The sequence below is a fragment of the Oncorhynchus keta genome, chromosome 27 (genome assembly GCF_023373465.1).
Source record: "Oncorhynchus keta strain PuntledgeMale-10-30-2019 chromosome 27, Oket_V2, whole genome shotgun sequence".
In the NCBI taxonomy this organism is placed as follows: Eukaryota; Metazoa; Chordata; class Actinopteri; order Salmoniformes; family Salmonidae; genus Oncorhynchus; species Oncorhynchus keta.
Window position 1 is genome coordinate 14,032,323 of NC_068447.1, and position 18,842 is coordinate 14,051,164.

The 18,842-nt window shown below is 44.0% G+C and overlaps 1 protein-coding gene across 6 annotated transcripts in view; it reads left to right on the forward strand.

Moving 5' to 3' along the window:
• Positions 1–18,842, forward strand: part of plxna3 (plexin A3) — a 226,275-nt gene that overhangs the window by 148,109 nt on the left and 59,324 nt on the right. For all 6 annotated transcript variants that reach the window (XM_052481722.1, XM_052481723.1, XM_052481724.1 and 3 more), the window contains one exon: positions 11,688–11,888. In XM_052481722.1, coding sequence (XP_052337682.1) covers positions 11,688–11,888 — 201 coding nt within the window. The remainder of the gene's footprint in view (positions 1–11,687; positions 11,889–18,842) is intronic.

The window sequence follows — 18,842 nt, forward strand, 5'->3', positions numbered from 1 at the left end:
TTTCAATATTATCGCTTGCACAGTGCTCCTTGGGATGTTTAAAGCTTGGGAAATCTTTTTGTATCCAAATCGGGCTTTAAACTTCTTCACAACAGTATCTCGGACCTGCCTGGTGTGTTCCTTGTTCTTCATGATGTTCTCTGCGCTTTTAACGGACCTCTGAGACTATCACAGTGCAGGTGCATTTATACGGAGACTTGATTACACACAGGTGGATTGTATTTATAATCATTAGTCATTTAGGTCAACATTGGATCATTCAGAGATCCTCACTGAACTTCTGGAGAGAGTTTGCTGCACTGAAAGTAAAGGGGCTGAATAATTTTGCACACCAAATTTTTCAGTTTTTGATTTGTTAAAAAAGTTTGAAATGTCAATGTCGTTCCACTTCATGATTGTGTCCCACTTGTTGTTGATTCTTCACAAAAAAATACAGTTTTATATCTTTGTTTGAAGCCTGAAATGTGGCAAAAGGTCGCAAAGTTCAAGGGGGCCGAATACTTTCGCAAGGCACTGTATCTACAATGAACAAAAATATAAATGCAACAATTTCAAAGATTTTCGTGAGTTAAAGTTCATATAAGGAAATCAGTCAATTGAAGAAAAAAACATTTATTTACATCCCCCACGCTGATCCTCAACACTGGGGCCCCTCAGGGGTGTGTGCTTAGTCCCCTCCTCTACTCCCTGTTCACCCACAACTGCGTGGCCAAACATGACGCCAACGTTAAGTTTGCTGATGACACAACAGTGGTAGGCCTGATCACTGACAACGATGAGACAGCCTATATGGAGGACGTCAGAGACCTGGCAGTGTGGTGCTAAGACAACAACCCCTCCCTCAATGTGAGCAAGACAAAGGAGCTGTTCGTGGACTATTGGAAAAGGAGGGCCGAACAGGCCCCCATTAACTTTGACAGGGCTGTAGTGGAGCGTGTCAAGAGTGTCAAGTTTATTGGTGTTCACATCACCAATGAACTATCTTGATCCAAACACACAAAGACAGTGGTGAAGAGTGCATGACAACACCTTTCCTCCTCAGGAGACTGAAAAGATGTGGCATGGGTCCCCAGATCCTGAAAAAGTTCTACAGGGGGATCACGTGACCCTTAGGGGGTGGCCGCATGAACTTAGAGCTCCGCACAAGTCGTTTCCAATTCCTAATCTTACCTCCACTCCAAGTTCAAACTCATTTAGCTTTAGTAAAAAAAAGTCATGGCGGCTACAAAAGGCGACACTACAGGTGACATTTTTACCTGGACTCGAGCATTAGCGACGGAAAAAGCCTCCAAGAAGAAGCTAGCTTCAGAAAAAGCTAGCGCCATTAGCCAGGAGCAAGAGGACCCGCTCCCCCCCCGAGGCCCAACGAATGCCAACCTCTGTCGATTAGATCCTTTCTGAGTTGAGATTCTCAGCTCAGTGCGATAGGGGGCAAGGTGACAATCCTGGAAAACGCTTTGCCTGACATCAACAACAAGATGTCCAGGTGCCCCGCGTTTATGGTTGAGGCAGAGGGGCGAATCCTATCCATGGAAAACTTATTGACAGACGCCATGGAAACAATAGCATGTGCTAAAAAGAAAATAGAGCATCTGCAAGAGAAAACAGAGGACCTAGAAAACAGGGGCGAAGGAATAATTGTGTTCTATTAAATCTGGGCGAAAAAGAAGAGGGAAACATGCCACTGATCCGCTACCTGCAAGACAAACTTCCCTTCAAAACTCCCAAAGAGGCTAAACGTTTTTTGAAAGACAATCCTGGTCAATGAGAAACGGACCAATGAATAAATGCGATTAATGCTATTACTAAAGGAGTGTGGTCTGGACGGGGGCTACGTTGTCATTTACTCAATGTGGAGAGGAGATGATGAGGCATTTCTTTGGTGGGGAGGGGGAGACGTTGTGCGTTGCTAACTGTTGTTTTCGGAGTACATGATTGAGACTGAGCTGGGGGGTAATAGATCCAATGGGATGTGTCGAGTTGTTTGGGAACTCGGCTGGGGTGTTCAGAGATTGTTATTTTATGTACACCATTTATTTTCCTTTTATGTGAACGCAGCTGTAACTATTATCCACTTTTACCCAGCGATGACTTGCACTAAAGTTCGATTACTGTTCGATGACGATGACTAGCACCTTAAATCTATTGACATGGAACTGCCATGGTCTAGGTCATGCAGTAAAATGGAAAAAGATACTATGTGCTCTAAATAGGAAAAAGCAGACATTGCGCTATTACAAGAGACACACCTCTGTGATGCTGAACATGCCAAACTCCGCAGAGCTTGGGTGGAACAGGTGTATTTCAAACAGTAGAGGCACAGCCATACTTATCCATAACAATGTTCCATTCATATTTGACAAAAACATATCTGATCCGGAGGGAACATTTATTTTGATAACTGGGTCACTATATGGTCAACCAATTACTACCTTAAACATATACGCCCCTAACACAGATACTCCTGCTTTCATGTCAAAAATGATAACCCTGTTTAATGAGCATTGTGTTTCCTTTGGCGTGGTGGCCGAAGATTTTAATTGTACCCTTAACCCAACCCTAGACAAATCATCTCAAGATGCAAAGATGTTGAACTCTCTTACTCAAGAGATGGGACTGATAGATATCTGGAGAGAGAATAATAGCTCATCTATGGACTATACATACTACTCTAATGTCCATAACACCTACTCCCGTATAGATTACATTTTTATCCCAAAGAGTTTCATAAATTCAGCCACATGTACAATCGGACCCATAGCACTTTCAGATCACGCCTTTGTCCACCTCCGCTTTGACCTCTGCAAAAACATCCCGAGGTCAAAGAGCTGGAAATTCAACACCTCCATGCTATCAAATGACGAGTTCCATACATTGGTAACTACATGGATAGACAACTACACACAAGACAACAAAGATTCTCCTGTTTCATCTAATTGCATATGCTTCCTCTAAGAAAAAAGCAATGGAAGCACACAGGCTAGATATTGAGAGGGAGCTGGAATGCTGTGAAAAAATACATAAACAATCCCCAGACAGCACCTCATGGAGTCAACTTAAAGCAGCCAAAGCCAAACTGAATTTGGACTTACACTCGGGAGATAAAAAAAACAGAAATACCATGAGTATAGCAGAAATACCATGAGTATAGCAATAGGCCCAGTAGATTGCTTGCTTACCAATTAAAAAAGGAGCAGTCAGAGCGTACAATCATGGCTATCCTTAACAGCAGAGGACGATGTCACATATGACCCAAAAAAAGATCAATTTAACTTTTCATGATTCTTACTGCAAACTATATACCGCAGAACTCCACTCTTTCCTAGAGGGAATCTCACTACCTAAACTATCAGAGACCGACCAAGAAGATCTCAACTCCCCCTTCACTCCTGAGGAGATCCTGGAGGCAATTACCTCCATGCCACCTAATAAGTCCCCAGGCCCAGATGGATTCCCCAGAGAGTTCTACAAAGCTTTTTGGCCCCAGCTCCGCCCTATCTTCATGCCAATGCTGGAGGATTTTTGCAAAAATTGAGTTCTCCCAGACTCAATGCACACAGCTAGCATTACAGTGTTGCTCAAAAAGGACAAGGACCCCCTATCCTGCTCATCCTCCCAGCCCATAAGCTTGTTGGATTTCGACTATAAAATAATTACCAAATTGCTTGCCAAAAGACTAAACACTCTTCTTCCCAAAACAATAAACGCGGACCAAACTGGATTAATTAGAGACAGATACTCTTCTGATAACATTCGCCATCTTTTTGATATTATTGATCAAGTAAACGCACAGAAGACCCCTGTCCTGCTGGCTTCACTGGATGCTGAGAAGGCGTTGGACAGGATGGAGTGGAGCTTTCTGTTTTCACTCTTAGAAAAGTTCAATATGGGCCCAAATTTGATTAAATGGATTAAATCACTATACTCTCATCCAAATGCCATGGTGACTACTAATGGACTGAACTCTGACAGATCCCCTCTGGAACGGGGCACAAGACAAGGGTGCTCGCTGTCCCCGCTGCTCTACTTGTTGGGGGCGGAGCCTCTGGCAGAGCTGATAGGGAGCAATCCAAGTATTAGGGGTGTTTCTGCAGGCGGCCTGCAGCACAAGATTTCGCTTTACGCGGATGATGTCTTGCTCTACATATCCAACCCTGAGAAATCCCTCCCTCCCATTTTAGACACAATTGCTCAGTATGGCAAGTTTTCAGGTTATAAGATCAATTTTAACAAATCGACTGTCTTCCCTCTCAATATATTACACTCACCAGCTCTATGAAGACACTATGTCCTTTCCAATGGAAAACACAGGGGTTTCAATACCTCGGGATCTTCATAACACCAGATCTGGATAGCCTTTTCAAGGAGAATTATCTTCCACTCCTGGATCGAATCAAGAACGATCTCCAAACCTGGATCTCCCTCCCAATTAGCTTAGGAGGAAGACTTAATGTCATCCGTATGAACGTCCTCCCTAGACTGAACTACTTATTTCAGATGCTCCCATGCTATCTCGCAGTTTCCTTTTTCAAGACAACTAACCAAAGCATCACCAAATGTATATGGGGCAAAAAAAAAACTTGGATCAAGTTCTCCACTCTTTCGAAACCTGAATCTAAGGGTGGTCTTGCCCTTCCCTCCCTTCAATTGTACTACTGGTCTGCTAACATGGATCACAAACAGACAAGAGTCAACGTAGATTCAGACAGAAGCCCAATCCTGTGGTTCATTGCCCTTAAGCTCAATTCTATTCATTAATAACTTTAGTGAAGTGGGCAACATAGCCAAAACCTTTGTGATTTACAGCACCCTACTAGCGTGGAGGGACTGCATTTCCTCCCAAATATGTTCTCACTCTCCTATAGTACTCTAGAAATACTCTAGAAATCAGGACCTTTTCAGACCTATGTCATCAGAAAACCACTACACTGAAATCCTTTCAAGAGCTCTGCAGTGAATTCAATGTGCCAATATCCCTTTTTTTTATATCTTCAAGTTAGACATGTCATTTCCTCATTTACTTCCAAGAAGAGGTTTAGAACTCAGTTGAATGAAGTTGAAACCCTTCTTGTCACAGCACAATCCATTAAAGGCAAAATATCTTACATCTATTGACTCCTTTCTGAGAAAGGAGGCTCCTCCTTTACTCCTCTGAAAATAATCTGGGAAAAGGACCTTGGTCTGACTATCAGTGATGAGTTATGGGCGGAGGTTTGCGACAGAGTATACTGCACATCTACTAATGTAAAAATGAAACAATCTAATTACACATTTTTGTACAAATGTTATTACACTCCTTTGAGACTCCATAGAATGAAAACAGATACAGTATACCAGGCGGTGTCAGAGGAAGGCCCAAAAAATGGTCAACGACTCCAGTCACCCAAGTCACAGACTGTTCTCTCTAATACCGCACAGCAAGCAGACCGGAGCACCAAGTCTAGGTCCAAAAGGCTCCTTAACAGCTTCTACTCCCAAAGCCATAAGACTGCTGATGTACAAATTACCTCAACTAACCTGTACCCCTGCAAATACCCCCTGTATATAGTCTCGTTATTGTTATTTTATTGTGCTATTTTGTATAATTTTTAAACTTTATTTAGTCAATATTTTCTTAACTCTATTTCTTGAACTGCATTGTTGGTTAAGGGGCTTGTAAGTCAGCATTTCACCATAAGGTCTACCTACACCTGTTGTATTCGGCACAAGTGACTAATAACATTTGATTTGATTTGATACCTTTAAAAAAAAGTAGGGGTGTGGATCAGAAAACCAGTCAGTATCTGGTGTGACCATCATTTGCCTCATACACAGAGTTGATCAGGCTGTTGATTGTGGCCTGTGGAACGTTCTCCCACTCCTCTTCAATGGCTGTGCGAAGTTGCTGGATATTGGTGGGAACTGAAACACGCTGTCGTACACGTCAATCCAGAGCATCCCAAACATGCTCAATGGGTGACATGTCTGGTGAGTATGCAGGCCATGGAAGAACTTGGACATTTTCAGCTTCCAGGAATTATGTACAGATCCTTGCGACATTGGGCCATGCATTATCATGCTGAAACACGAGGTGATGGCGGCGGATGAATGGCACGACAATGGGCCTCAGGATCTTGTCATGGTATCTTTTTGCATTCAAATTGCCATGGATAAAATGCAAAAAAAGTGTCAGTTGTCCGTAGCTTATGCCTGCCCACACCAAACTCCACCGCAAACCATGGGGCACTCTGTTCACAACGTTGACATCAGCAAACCGCTCGCCCACACAACACCATACACACTGTCTGCCATCTGACCGGTACAGTTGAAACCGGCATTCATCCGTGAAGAGCACACTCCTCCAGCGTGCCAGTGGCCATCGACGGTGAGCATTTGCCCACTGAAGTCGGTTACGACGCCGAACTGCATTCAGGTCAAGACCCTGGTGAGGACCATGAGCATGCAGATGAGCTTCCCTGAGACGGTTTATGACAGTTTCTACCAGAAATTATTTGGTTGTGCAAACCCACAGTTTCATCAGCTGTCCGGGTGGCTGGTCTCAGACGATTCCGCAGGTGAAGAAGCCAGATGTGGATGTCATGGCTGGCGTGGTGACACATGGTCTGCGGTTGTGAGGCCGGTTGGATTTACTGCCAAATTGTCTAAAACAATGTTGGAGGCAGCTTATGGTAGAGAAATTAACATAAAATTATCTGGCAACAACTGTGATGTCCATTCCTGCAGTCAGCATGGCAATTGCACGCTCCCTCAAAACTTGAGACATCTGTGGCATTGTGTTGTGTTTTTATTTTTATTTCACCTTTATTTAACCAGGTAGGCTAGTTGAGAACAAGTTCTCATTTGCAACTGCGACCTGGCCAAGATAAAGCATAGCAGTGTGAACAGACAACACAGAGTTACACATGGAGTAAACAATTAACAAGTCAATAACACAGTAGAGAAAAGGGGGGAGTCTATATACAATGTGTGCAAAAGGCATGAGGTAGGCGAATAATTACAATTTTGCAGATTAGCACTGGAGTGATAAATGATCAGATGGTCATGTACAGGTAAAGATATTGGTGTGCAAAAGAGCAGAAAAGTAAATAAATAAAAACAGTATGGGAATGAGGTAGGTGAAAATGGGTGGGCTATTTACCAATAGACTATGTACAGCTGCAGCGATCGGTTAGCTGCTCAGATAGCTGATGTTTGAAGTTGGTGAGGGAGATAAAAGTCTCCAACTTCAGCGATTTTTGCAGTTCGTTCCAGTCACAGGCAGCAGAGTACTGGAACGAAAGGCGGCCAAATGAGGTGTTGGCTTTAGGGATGATCAGTGAGATACACCTGCTGGAGTGCGTGCTACGGATGGGTGTTGCCATCGTGACCAGTGAACTGAGATAAGGCGGAGCTTTACCTAGCATGGACTTGTAGATGACCTGGAGCCAGTGGGTCTGGCGACGAATATGTAGCGAGGGCCAGCCGACTAGAGCATACAAGTCGCAGTGGTGGGTGGTATAAGGTGCTTTAGTGACAAAACGGATGGCACTGTGATAGACTGCAACCAGTTTGCTGAGTAGAGTGTTGGAAACCATTTTGTAGATGACATCGCCGAAGTCGAGGATCGGTAGGATAGTCAGTTTTACTAGGGTAAGCTTGGCGGCGTGAGTGAAGGAGGCTTTGTTGCGGAATAGAAAGCCGACTCTTGATTTGATTTTCGATTGGAGATGTTTGATATGAGTCTGGAAGGAGAGTTTGCAGTCTAGCCAGACACCAAGGTACTTATAGATGTCCACATATTCAAGGTCGGAACCATCCAGGGTGGTGATGCTAGTCGGGCATGCGGGTGCAGGCAGCGATCGGTTGAAAAGCATGCATTTGGTTTTACTAGCGTTTAAGAGCAGTTGGAGGCCACGGAAGGAGTGTTGTATGGCATTGAAGCTCGTTTGGAGGTTAGATAGCACAGTGTCCAATGACGGGCCGAAAGTATATAGAATGGTGTCGTCTGCGTAGAGGTGGATCAGGGAATCGCCCGCAGCAAGAGCAACATCATTGATATATACAGAGAAAAGAGTTGGCCCGAGAATTGACCCCTGTGGCACCCCCATAGAGACTGCCAGAGGACCGGACAGCATGCCCTCCGATTTGACACATTTGTGTGACAAAACTTCACATTTTAGAATGGCCCTTTGTTGGTCCCAGCACAAGGTGCACCTGTGTAATGATCATGCTGTTTAATCAGCTTTGTGATATGCCACACCTTTCAGGTTGATGGATTATCTTGGCATGGAGAAATGCTCAGTAACAGGGATGTAAACCAATTTGTGCACAACACTTTAGAGAAATAATGTTTTTGTTAATACGGAACATTTCTGGGATGCTTTATTTCAGCTCATGATACATTGGATCACAATTTTACATGTTGTGTTTATATAATATAAATGTTCAGTATACATTGTAGAAGACACTGGAGTCCAGAATAGCAAACTCACAGTGTTTAATCCATATATTTCCCAGGGTGAGTTTAGAAGCTGCTAGTTGGAGTTTGATTAGGTAGAATAAGGAGTCTGCTGTGTAGCTAGCATTTAATTGGAGCAGCTCTCAGATGATTTGGAGGGTTGTGTTTTTTTTACCATGCGTAGGGGGCCCATTTCAAGGATTACAGTGACGGAGACTGTAAATGAGATTAAGAGACTAGAAATGGAATAGGGAAAGAACAGTGACTAAGCAATGGTGGAGAAATGTATATGAAAACAGCAACAGATCCTTTTTTCTGCTTACTCTGCTCTCAGAGAGTGAGCGAGCGAAAGAGAATGAGAGAGAGGGAGAGAGAGAGCAAGAGGGAAACAGAGTGAAAATGAGAGGGGGGGAGAGAGAGAGGGAGAGGGAGAGCAAGAGGGAAACAGACTGAAAAAGAGAGGGGGGAGAGAGAGAGAGAGAGAGACAGACAGAGACAGAGAGAGAGAGAGAGAGAGAGAGAGAGAGACAGACAGACAGAGAGACACAGAGAGAGAGAGAGACAGACAGAGAGAAATGATTCCGCCTCCCGTCTCTGGCTTTTAATGTTTCAACAGAGAAAAGTGCTTAGCTGTGTGATAACTGGGATATGCACAATAAGGTTAATGGAAACACTGTCAACAGGCTGTAAACTGCCTGAGCCGCCTTAATGGGGTGCTAATCAGCATCAGGGAACGGCCCTTCAGGGGGGAATACACAGCTGCCTCAGAGACTATACTGTTACAGATCTGTCGGCCTACCACCGAGGAGGGACTGCTCCTTCATTGCATGGCTTACTGCATTAGTGTCCCATGTACTGCATGGCGTGCATCACAGCATAGCCAGCATTACAAGTAGAGCACACATCGGATGCATTCGTGTTAACTTTATTTATTTTAATATTTATCTTTAACTCTGCATTGTTGGATAAGGACCTGTAAGTAAACATTTCACTGTTGGTCTACACCTGTTGTTTACTAGGCATGTGACAAATAACATTTCACTGTTGGTCTACACCTGTTGTTTACTAGGCATGTGACAAAAAACATTTGATTTGATTCGTGAATCAGCCTATTTGAAATGTATTCTCCTTGTCTTTGTGGAAAGAGTCCCAATTCATCATGACAAACCTCACTTACCTGCCCCGGGCTTTTTAAAATGTCACACTAACGTTTCTGATAAACAAACCACTTATCTTGTTTCACCCCAAGTATGTAGTCGATTAAAGCTTGTTAATTAAATTTAGCAGACGAGAATGAATGGTGGTGGCATCTTGGGGTTATGCGTGTGTTAAACACATACAGAGGAATTCATTCATGTTCAAACTCCACTGAGAGAAACCACGAGAAATGCCTCTGTCCAGAACACTGTGTGTAACGACTTAGAGAATACTTACATTTATTTTGAATGACCAAAGTAATGATTCATTTTGAATTACACACACACACATTCATGCTTTTCTGATAAAACTTGTTTTTGTAGTAGTAGTTTTGGGTATTATAATGTGTCCACTTAAATAATTGAAAACGGTGAAAACCCCATTAAGTTTCATGAGACGTGAGTCCTCACCTAAAATATGTTACTGCTCTTGCTGCACTACTGTGTTAAATGAATCATGATGTTTCTGATGTGCCAGCCACTCAAAGCCTCTCTGTGATGCTCTTCAAGGCCCATGCTGCTTTTACTCTGATGTAGGTAGCAATGAAATCCACTCAGGCCCTGAGTAACCAGATCCACGGTACTTATATGTCAGCCATTGAATAGAGCTCTCTACAGATAGATAGTAGCTCTTAGCCCATCAGAGATGTGCTACTGTACAGCATCACCTGGTTACCAGAATGTTGCTAGTCTGTCCTCGTTTTTCCCCTTTTTACAAAATGTACAAATTTGGTCAAATGTATTTGGCTGTTACCAGGGAAAGTTTTGCTATTCAGAAGTGTTTGCAGTCATATAGCCTTTGATGTATGCACACTGAACATGATTTAGAATGTTCTGGCACACCAGGTGTTGATGCTAGGTTCCTGGTGACTCGGTGTGGCATATGTGGATCTATTTGGTGTTTTGAATGTCAACCTGGTAATTGACAGAGCAGCGTTGAGAAGCAATCTGAGACATTCATAATCTCCAAAAGGCTAACCATCTCCATTCTGGAGCCTTCGGTTCTCACTGTGGAGCAAGAGGCTATGCTAGAGGTTATGCTGATAAATCAGATTCATTTGAAGTCAGAACACCACCCCCACCACCTCCCTGCAGGAAGTAAATCTGTCTCTTCATCCACAGAGTATGAAAATGAGATTTATTGATGCACCATATATATAAACCTTTACAAATCACTTGCCAGACAAGATTTATGGCTGTGTGGGCTGTGGAGTTGCATCATTTTCACCGAGGCGTTGGCTGGCGCTCTGTGTGTCTGTCCTGCAGACTAGAGAGGCTTCTCCTCACCCTCCTCGCCACCACCACCCGCCCACCTCGCCACCAACGCCCGCCCAGACAAGGCCTCTGATTTATCTCATCCACCCTGGCAGACTTTTACAGCCTCCTTGATTATTGTTCAGTGCGAAATGGGTAACAGATTATTCTAAATACCCTTTAATACAGAGTGTGTCATTAAGCTGCTGTGGTATCTCTCGGGTGGGGATGCGCTCATCGTCATTTTTCTCAGATTGTAATCATTGCATCAATACTGACTTTCCTGTGACTTCCGAGATCGTTTATGCATTGTTTCCTGCAATGTCAATATGAATCCCTGTGATAAATGCCTGGACCCTCTCTGGGCTCTCGTTCTGTGCTCACCTCACTAGCACAGGCAGACATGCAGGATTAAGGAAGATGTTAATTTCCCGCTTCATCAGTGTGATTTTCAGAGAAACTTGTGGCTCATCAAATCAGAGATGTATCCAACAGCTGTGTAATAGGGATTTGAACCTATTTTTTGCTTTGGTTTCAAGCCATTCCCACGTTTAATGGCCTCTGTGCGTCTGTACAGGAGTCCTTCTGCCCTGTTGTTGAAGTAGTGCCGCTAATGGACATTACTCACTGCTGCTCACCGCTCAATAAACTGGAATCAATACGTCTTCCTTAGCTATGTAGACCAAGTTTTAATTAACGATTATGTTTATTAATCACTTTTATTGTAATGAGTTTGGCTTTGCAAAGAAAATGAGCAGAGTGTTAATCTGTAACTTTTATTTGTGATTGTTGATTTTCAGGGCTGTCCCCAGATCCTGCCCACCAGTGACATTCTGGTACCTGCAGGGATCATTCGGCCAATCACGCTGCGAGCCCGGAACCTCCCTCAGCCCCAGTCTGGACAGAAGAACTATGAGTGTGTGTTTAACATCCAGGGCAAGATGCAACGCATCCCAGCTGTACGCTTCAACAGCTCCTGTATCCAATGCCAGAACACCTCAGTGAGTGCCTGGCCTATTAACATGACTGCACTCAATGTGTTTATACAGTATTTACTGTAAAATATCTTGTGTATTTTTGTTGGGTTTGGGATCTTGGTGCAAGGTAAAAGCTCAATAAGTACTTTTGTACTATTATGCTGATCATAGACTGATCTTTTGAAGTAGTTTTCTACAGGTCCTATACTAATACTGGTATAGAGACAGAGAATGCCTCTCTCCTCTTGCTCTGCCCCTCTCTCCCTCCCTCCCCCTCCTTCACCCTCCTTCTCCCTACCCCCTTCCTCTCTTGCTCTCTCTCGTGGAAATAATATGCAGAAGAAATCAAGGTGACTTTTCATTGAGTCACTGATCAGAAAAAAATACTTTATCCGCAAAATCAGCAAAGACATCAATTCAGGGCATTAAACTTGTTTTCTCAATCCCAGTGAAACATGTGGCATGTCAAAGAGCTGACATTGAGAGTCTGCTCTCTCCCCATATCTCTCTCTCTCTCTCTCTCTCTCTCTCTCTCTCTCTCTCTCTCTCTCTCTCTCTCTCTCTCTCTCTCTCTCTCTCTCTCTCTCTCTCTCACACACTCTGTAGCACCCTCTTTCTATCTCCCTCTGTCTCTTCCTCCCTCTCTCTCCTATTCCCTCTCTTTCTCCCTCTCTTTCTCTCTCCCTCTCTCTTCCTCCCTCTCTCTCTTTCTCTCTCCTTCTCTCTTCCTCCCTCTCTCTCCTATTCCCCTCTCTCTTTCTCTCTTCCTCCCTCTCTCTCCTATTCCCTCTCTTTCTCCCTCTCTTTCTCTCTCCCTCTCTATTCCTCCCTCTCTCTCTTTCTATCTCCCTCTGTCTCTTCCTCCCTCTCTCTCCTATTCCCTCTCTTTCTCCCTCTCTTTCTCTCTCCTTCTCTCTTCCTCTCTCTCCTATTCCCTCTCTCTCTTTCCCCTCTCTTTCTCTCTTCCTCTCTCTCCTATTCCCTCTCTCTTTCTCCCTCTCTTTCTCTCTCCCTCTGTCTCATAGTGATGTCACAGACGGCTGCCCTCTGTGACCCATCTGGTTGACACTGTAACCCCAGGGAATCTTGTAAAACAATTAGCCAGTCACAGGATGTGACTCTTCATTTGGTTGGACAATGTAACACCACGGAAAGGGAATGTGGTGTGGGTGGATGGGCCGGAGTGTTCCTGGGGTAGGACGGTAGGAAAATTACCAGGCTTCTGCCACGGAGTGTGTCCCCTCTAACCCCCCTAACCCCTGCAGATCAAAGCCCAGGCTGCGGGCCGCCTTCCTTCGACAGGACAATTGATGTCCCGTGGCAACTTAATAATGAGGATCACGTCTCCGGCACACACACCTCAATGGGTCAGGTTAGGATTGATTGTTGTACTTTCCCTGGCCGACACATGCTGCCTGGTGCGCTACATAGTGAAGGCCTTCGGAAGGACCCTGCCACGAAGAGCAACTGTCGTCCTTCTATCCACTATCACTCATTTCCTTCGTGTCATTATTCTTTCTGTCTCTGACACCCACCCCGCGCTCCGGCTATGCATTTAAAATGAAATTGAAAAGTAGTTTTGTGGTAGACCATTAACTGAGTGCCCAAAGGTTAGAGGTTGTTGGGGTTTGGATTGTTCAAGACATTGAACCGCTGATGCTGTGTAAACAATGAGACAGCTCTATGAATATAGTGAGGCGATCAGCATAAATAGATGGGTGCTTTAATCACTTCACCTACAGATAAACATTTGAAGTTGTTTGTCACGCACAGGGATAGGCTAATACTCTTCATGTAGACAGCTATATGCTGCTACTGCTGTCTACCCACTGTGCAAGCCAATGTGTGTCTATATTTCACCTTGATAACCAGAGTGAATAAGCATTCACACTGGATCTCCATGGGTGATCGTTTGAAGAGCCCAGTGTAAACTAATCCATGTCTGCACAGCTATTAAGAAAATAAAACGTTGAATATACAACATGAACTGTAAATGTTAGGCCTCCCTCACACTCCTCTGCTTCATCTCGGTCTGACAGAAAAGAGAAACCCAACCTTGAGATTGATGTTTTTTTTTAACTTAGCCCTTCCCCCACTGATGCCCCTCCCCCAACTGACTCCCCTCCCCCTTTTGAATGCTACCTCCCCCCCATGTATCTCTCTATCTCTGTCTTTCTTTCTCCACCCCCGTCTCTCCTCCCTCTTTGTTTGAATGGGATGTTTAGATGAATAGATGGTGTGATTACCTGTGACACAGCGGGCCACATCATCCCCCCCGTCTCTGTCTCTCTGCCCTCAACTGATGGATCTCTCCTGAATAGTCATTTAGCCATAGTAAAGACATGCCGCAGATTAGACTCAGTCTCTGGTGTGTGCTGTCCCCCCCCCCAAACACTCAAGGCAACAGCCATCAATCAATTTGCCGTCCAGACGAGTGGCGCAGCTTCATTCCCACAGTGCTGTAGCCAGGTGACTTTAAAGCCATGGGGTCCATGCTAATGCAATTGTGAGTGTCCTCAGATAGGCAATGCTGAATCAATCAATTTCATCTCCTGTTTACTCCGCCCCTTGCTGAGAACGTTCAGATATCAGTCAGCACTTTTGTCCTCATGGGAGGCCCCTGTTCTGTGGTGGGGGTTAGTTAGGTTAAGCATACGTTGAACATGTTCACCAGCTGTGACAGTATGTTTTACCAGACAGGGCAACTCTAGCCTGTTGCAGTTTGATTTGCTTTCACTTTCAGGTTTTTCTTTAATATCTGTTAATGTAGGGATTGTAATGCTTAAACTAAGTGAGACTGGCCTCTGCGTGGTGATGAAAAATGTTCTCTGAGTGGAACTAACTCAGATTCTTCCCATGGGACCTAAACACACAGCCAGGCCGCTCATATTATTCCTTCACTGCCTCATAACTGTTCTCTTGTCAGGTCTCTTATCCCTGCAACGATCTCCTCTTCCAATCAGGGCCCCTCCCTGGGAGAGAGGGGGCATTGTAGTGGACAAACAAGCCTGTCTCCTGTCGCGTCCCACTGCCTGGCCTTTCTCACCCTGAGACAGCTGCTCTGTCACTCTCGCAGTGATATGCATTTATAGACTGCTATATGCGTTTAAAAATACATCAAATATAGCAGGTTAACAAACATTATTATTCAATAATATAAGAAATTACATTTATTTTCAATGACTTGTCAATCAACTGAAAGTGCAAGCTTATTTATTTGAAAAGTTATTACATTTCAGAATTGTTCATTCAAATCACTTCCTGAATTGACTCCTTTCAATTTGAATTGAACCCAACCCTGGTACATAGAACTGCCATTAAGAAACTAGCCGCGAGGCCCGTATGTCCACGTTGCTGTGTGTTTGTCTATTTTCAGGACTGCTGTATGTGAAGTTGACCCTTGATCTGTGATGTGCAGTTCAGCGTGTGATAGATGTCCATGCCAAAGATCTAGAGAAGCCCTGGGTCATTGATGCAGACAGATAACAGTTTGCAGACAGAGAGGCAGACCAATAGACAGAGGAGAACAACACATGGGTCTGACATCACATCCTGCACAAATACAACACAAGGTTGTGCCCTGTCTCTGCCCAAATACAGCCTGAAGTCAAATACATCCCCCTTCCACATTCCATCTCTTCCCCGTCTCTCCGCCTCTACTTTGTTATTTCAATGCATTCATTTTCTCCAGCTAAATAGACCAACTAAGGTATACTACTGGTTTACTCCTGGTGTGGTTGGACTCATGTCATTTCAGTTCTAATGCAACAGGTGCATCATGCATGACCCACATGCCACCTGCGTCCATAGAGAAACACAGTACCTTTTTCTAAGGTGCGCATACATACAGATTAGACAACTCTATATGATAATTCATGCTGATCCACATCAATCCATAAATGATGTTCGCCAACTGTAGGATATATACGGGAATCATTTCAAAAGGCATACCACAGACTGTAATCAGCTCAGACACACGCCTGCTTGTTTCTTCCGCTTGATTTTACTGCAGACATCAGCAATGTGCTGCCATAGCTGGAATAAATCAGTATGATACACCCCCCACACATATACACACTGCCTTTCAAAATAAATGATAAATCGGGGTCTTTGAAACTCAATAAGCATTTGCTTTGGTAGTGTAAAGGGCTTTTGTGCATTTTATGCATTTTTGTTTGACAGCATGCTTTACGTTGCAGATTAAACATGGCACGCGTATAACTTTGATTGGCTGAATCTTAATACATGGGACTTTTCATCTTTTGTATCAAAAGATTAAAATAGTCCCAAATTAATCCACGGATGTAAGTGTTGCTAAGCCCTGCTGACCCCATAGCGACAGACATTGGCAGTGTTACCCAGGAAACGTCGAGTAAAGGCCTTTTGCACAACGAGTTCCGCACTACCCTCTTGATGGAAAGTGCTCTCACAAAGAACATCATTATTTCCCGAACCATGGTAGCAAAGTTTTTGAATAAAAAAACACTTACATGTTATTTTTCAGGCTTTCTGAACCAGCATGCCCTCATTATTCTATTATTCTCATCAAGTGCCCAATCAGACTACCAATGTCTTTGGTGTTTCTCAGTGGAACATACTTGTCAGGTCTCGAAAGGACCTGCCCTGCTCTTGACACCAAAGGCCTCGCTAATGGAAAAGATTTACCATGAACCAACGTACATGTTAATGATACTGTGAACATGTCACCTCATTGTCAATGTAAAAAAAGAAAAGGTCAATTTTACATCAATTAGGGGAGGATATTATATATTTATTCATTTAACCTTCATTTAACTAGGCAAGTCATTTAAGAGCAAATTCTTATTTACAATGACAGCCAGATGACGCTGGGCCAATTGTGCGCTGCCCTATGGGACTCCCAATCACAGCCGGTTGTGATACAGCCTGGAATCAAACCAGGGTGTCTGTAGTGACGCCTCTAGCACTGAGATGCAGTGCCTTAGACCGCTGCACCACTCTGAAGCACTGATATATGTTGCTGTTTATGATACATCTTTGAGGTTGTTTTTATCCTCCAACATCTCCTCTGCACTTTTTTCCTCATACAATAGTCATTATAATGATATGGTATTTACCCTCTTTCTTGTGATTGTTGCATATTTGCATCCCCGTCAGTCTCTGAGGTCGTAGATACTGTACCTGTGAGGCTCTGTAGCATGTTGGCTCTGTAGCAGGTGGGCTCTGTAGCAGGTGGGCTCTGTAGCAGGTGGGCTCTGTAGCAGGTGGACTCTGTAGCAGGTGGGCTCTGTAGCAGGTGGGCTCTGTAGCAGGTGGGCTGTAGCAGGTGGGCTCTGTAGCAGGTGGGCTCTGTTGCAGGTGGACTCTGTAGCAGGTGGGCTCTGTAGCATGTTGGCTCTGTAGCAGGTGGGCTCTGTAGCAGGTGGGCTCTGTAGCATGTTGGCTCTGTAGCAGGTGGGCTCTGTAGCAGGTGGGCTCTGTAGCAGGTGGGCTCTGTAGCAGGTGGGCTCTGTAGCATGTTGGCTCTGTAGCAGGTGGGCTCTGTAGCAGGTGGGCTCTGTAGCATGTTGGCTCTGTAGCAGGTGGGCTCTGTAGCAGGTGGGCTCTGTAGCATGTTGGCTCTGTAGCAGGTGGGCTCTGTAGCAGGTGGGCTCTGTAGCATGTTGGCTCTGTAGCAGGTGGGCTCTGTAGCAGGTGGGCTCTGTAGCAGGTGGGCTCTGTAGCATGTTGGCTCTGTAGCAGGTGGGCTCTGTAGCAGGTCCTCTAAATGGTGTGATCTAGCTATCAATAGCATGAATTATGAGCCTGTTTCATCCTGATTGTTTTGCTTTAAGCACCAGCAATGGAAAGGGAGTGAGTCTCCGCTGCATTCCCCTAATTGAGAAATCAGTGCATTAGTTACGCCTGCTCTGAACACTTTTTAGACTCCCAAAGTCATCTACAGAGAATGTTTCAGTGTCATCATGTGAAAAGTATGCTTTGGTGTTCTCCGGTTAATGCACTTACCTCAAATATGATGGCACCAATTCAACCATGGCCTCAACATGCAATTGATATACTCTATGTTTATGGAGTGAGCTCTGAACCAGCCGTAATCCTTCATGGCTAATAAGACCATTCCAGATGACCCTATCTGTTTCTTCAATCACGCTAGTCTGACCTTAAATCTGCCACCAGGATGCAGCATACAGTACATATTTTCCTAGTGCGATAATCACAATGATGAAATGAAGTGTGGTTTACAGAAAACGTAATTTATGTTCACTAATATGGACTCGCTGTTCATTGCTGTGTATGTTTAAGAAGGAAAAAGGCCCTTATTCAAAGGTAATTTTGCTGAAGTCGGTAGAATTTTGAAACTTAATTAAATGAAACAGGAAAGCCTTCATCATTAAGGGGAAATGATTTTCACTCTGTCACCAGAAGGGAGCCAGCATTGATGACAAAGCCAATTCTACTAGTCATAGTCTACACCAAGGTTTTTCTCAAACTCTGTCCTGGGCAAAAACCAAAACGTGCACCCGGGGTGGGTGTGAAAACCCTGAATTGCATCCTCAATTTACAGTATCGTATTTGTTCTCTTAATTTCAGGGCGGCAGGTAGCCTAGTGGATAGAATGTTGGACTAGTAACGAAAAGTTGCAAGATCGAAGGTAAATATCAGTTGTTCTGCCCCTGAACAAGGCAGTTAACCCACTGTTCCTAGGCCTTCATTGAAAATACTAATTTGTTTTTTTAACTGACTTGCCAGGTTAAATAAAGGTCAAATAAAAATGTTTGACAGATGGTTAAACTGCAGCTGATCCTTGCCAGAGTATAATTGAATCTTTATTAGTTTATTCTGAATAAACACAAATTATTTAAGAAAAATATTCCCCAAGCTCATCATCTTTGAAACATAGTAATGCCTACAATAAAATGAACTTGGTTCCAATATGCGTATCTTTCATATGGGCTCCTTCAACAGACACTTCACAATTTACAGTTATATCTGAACAAA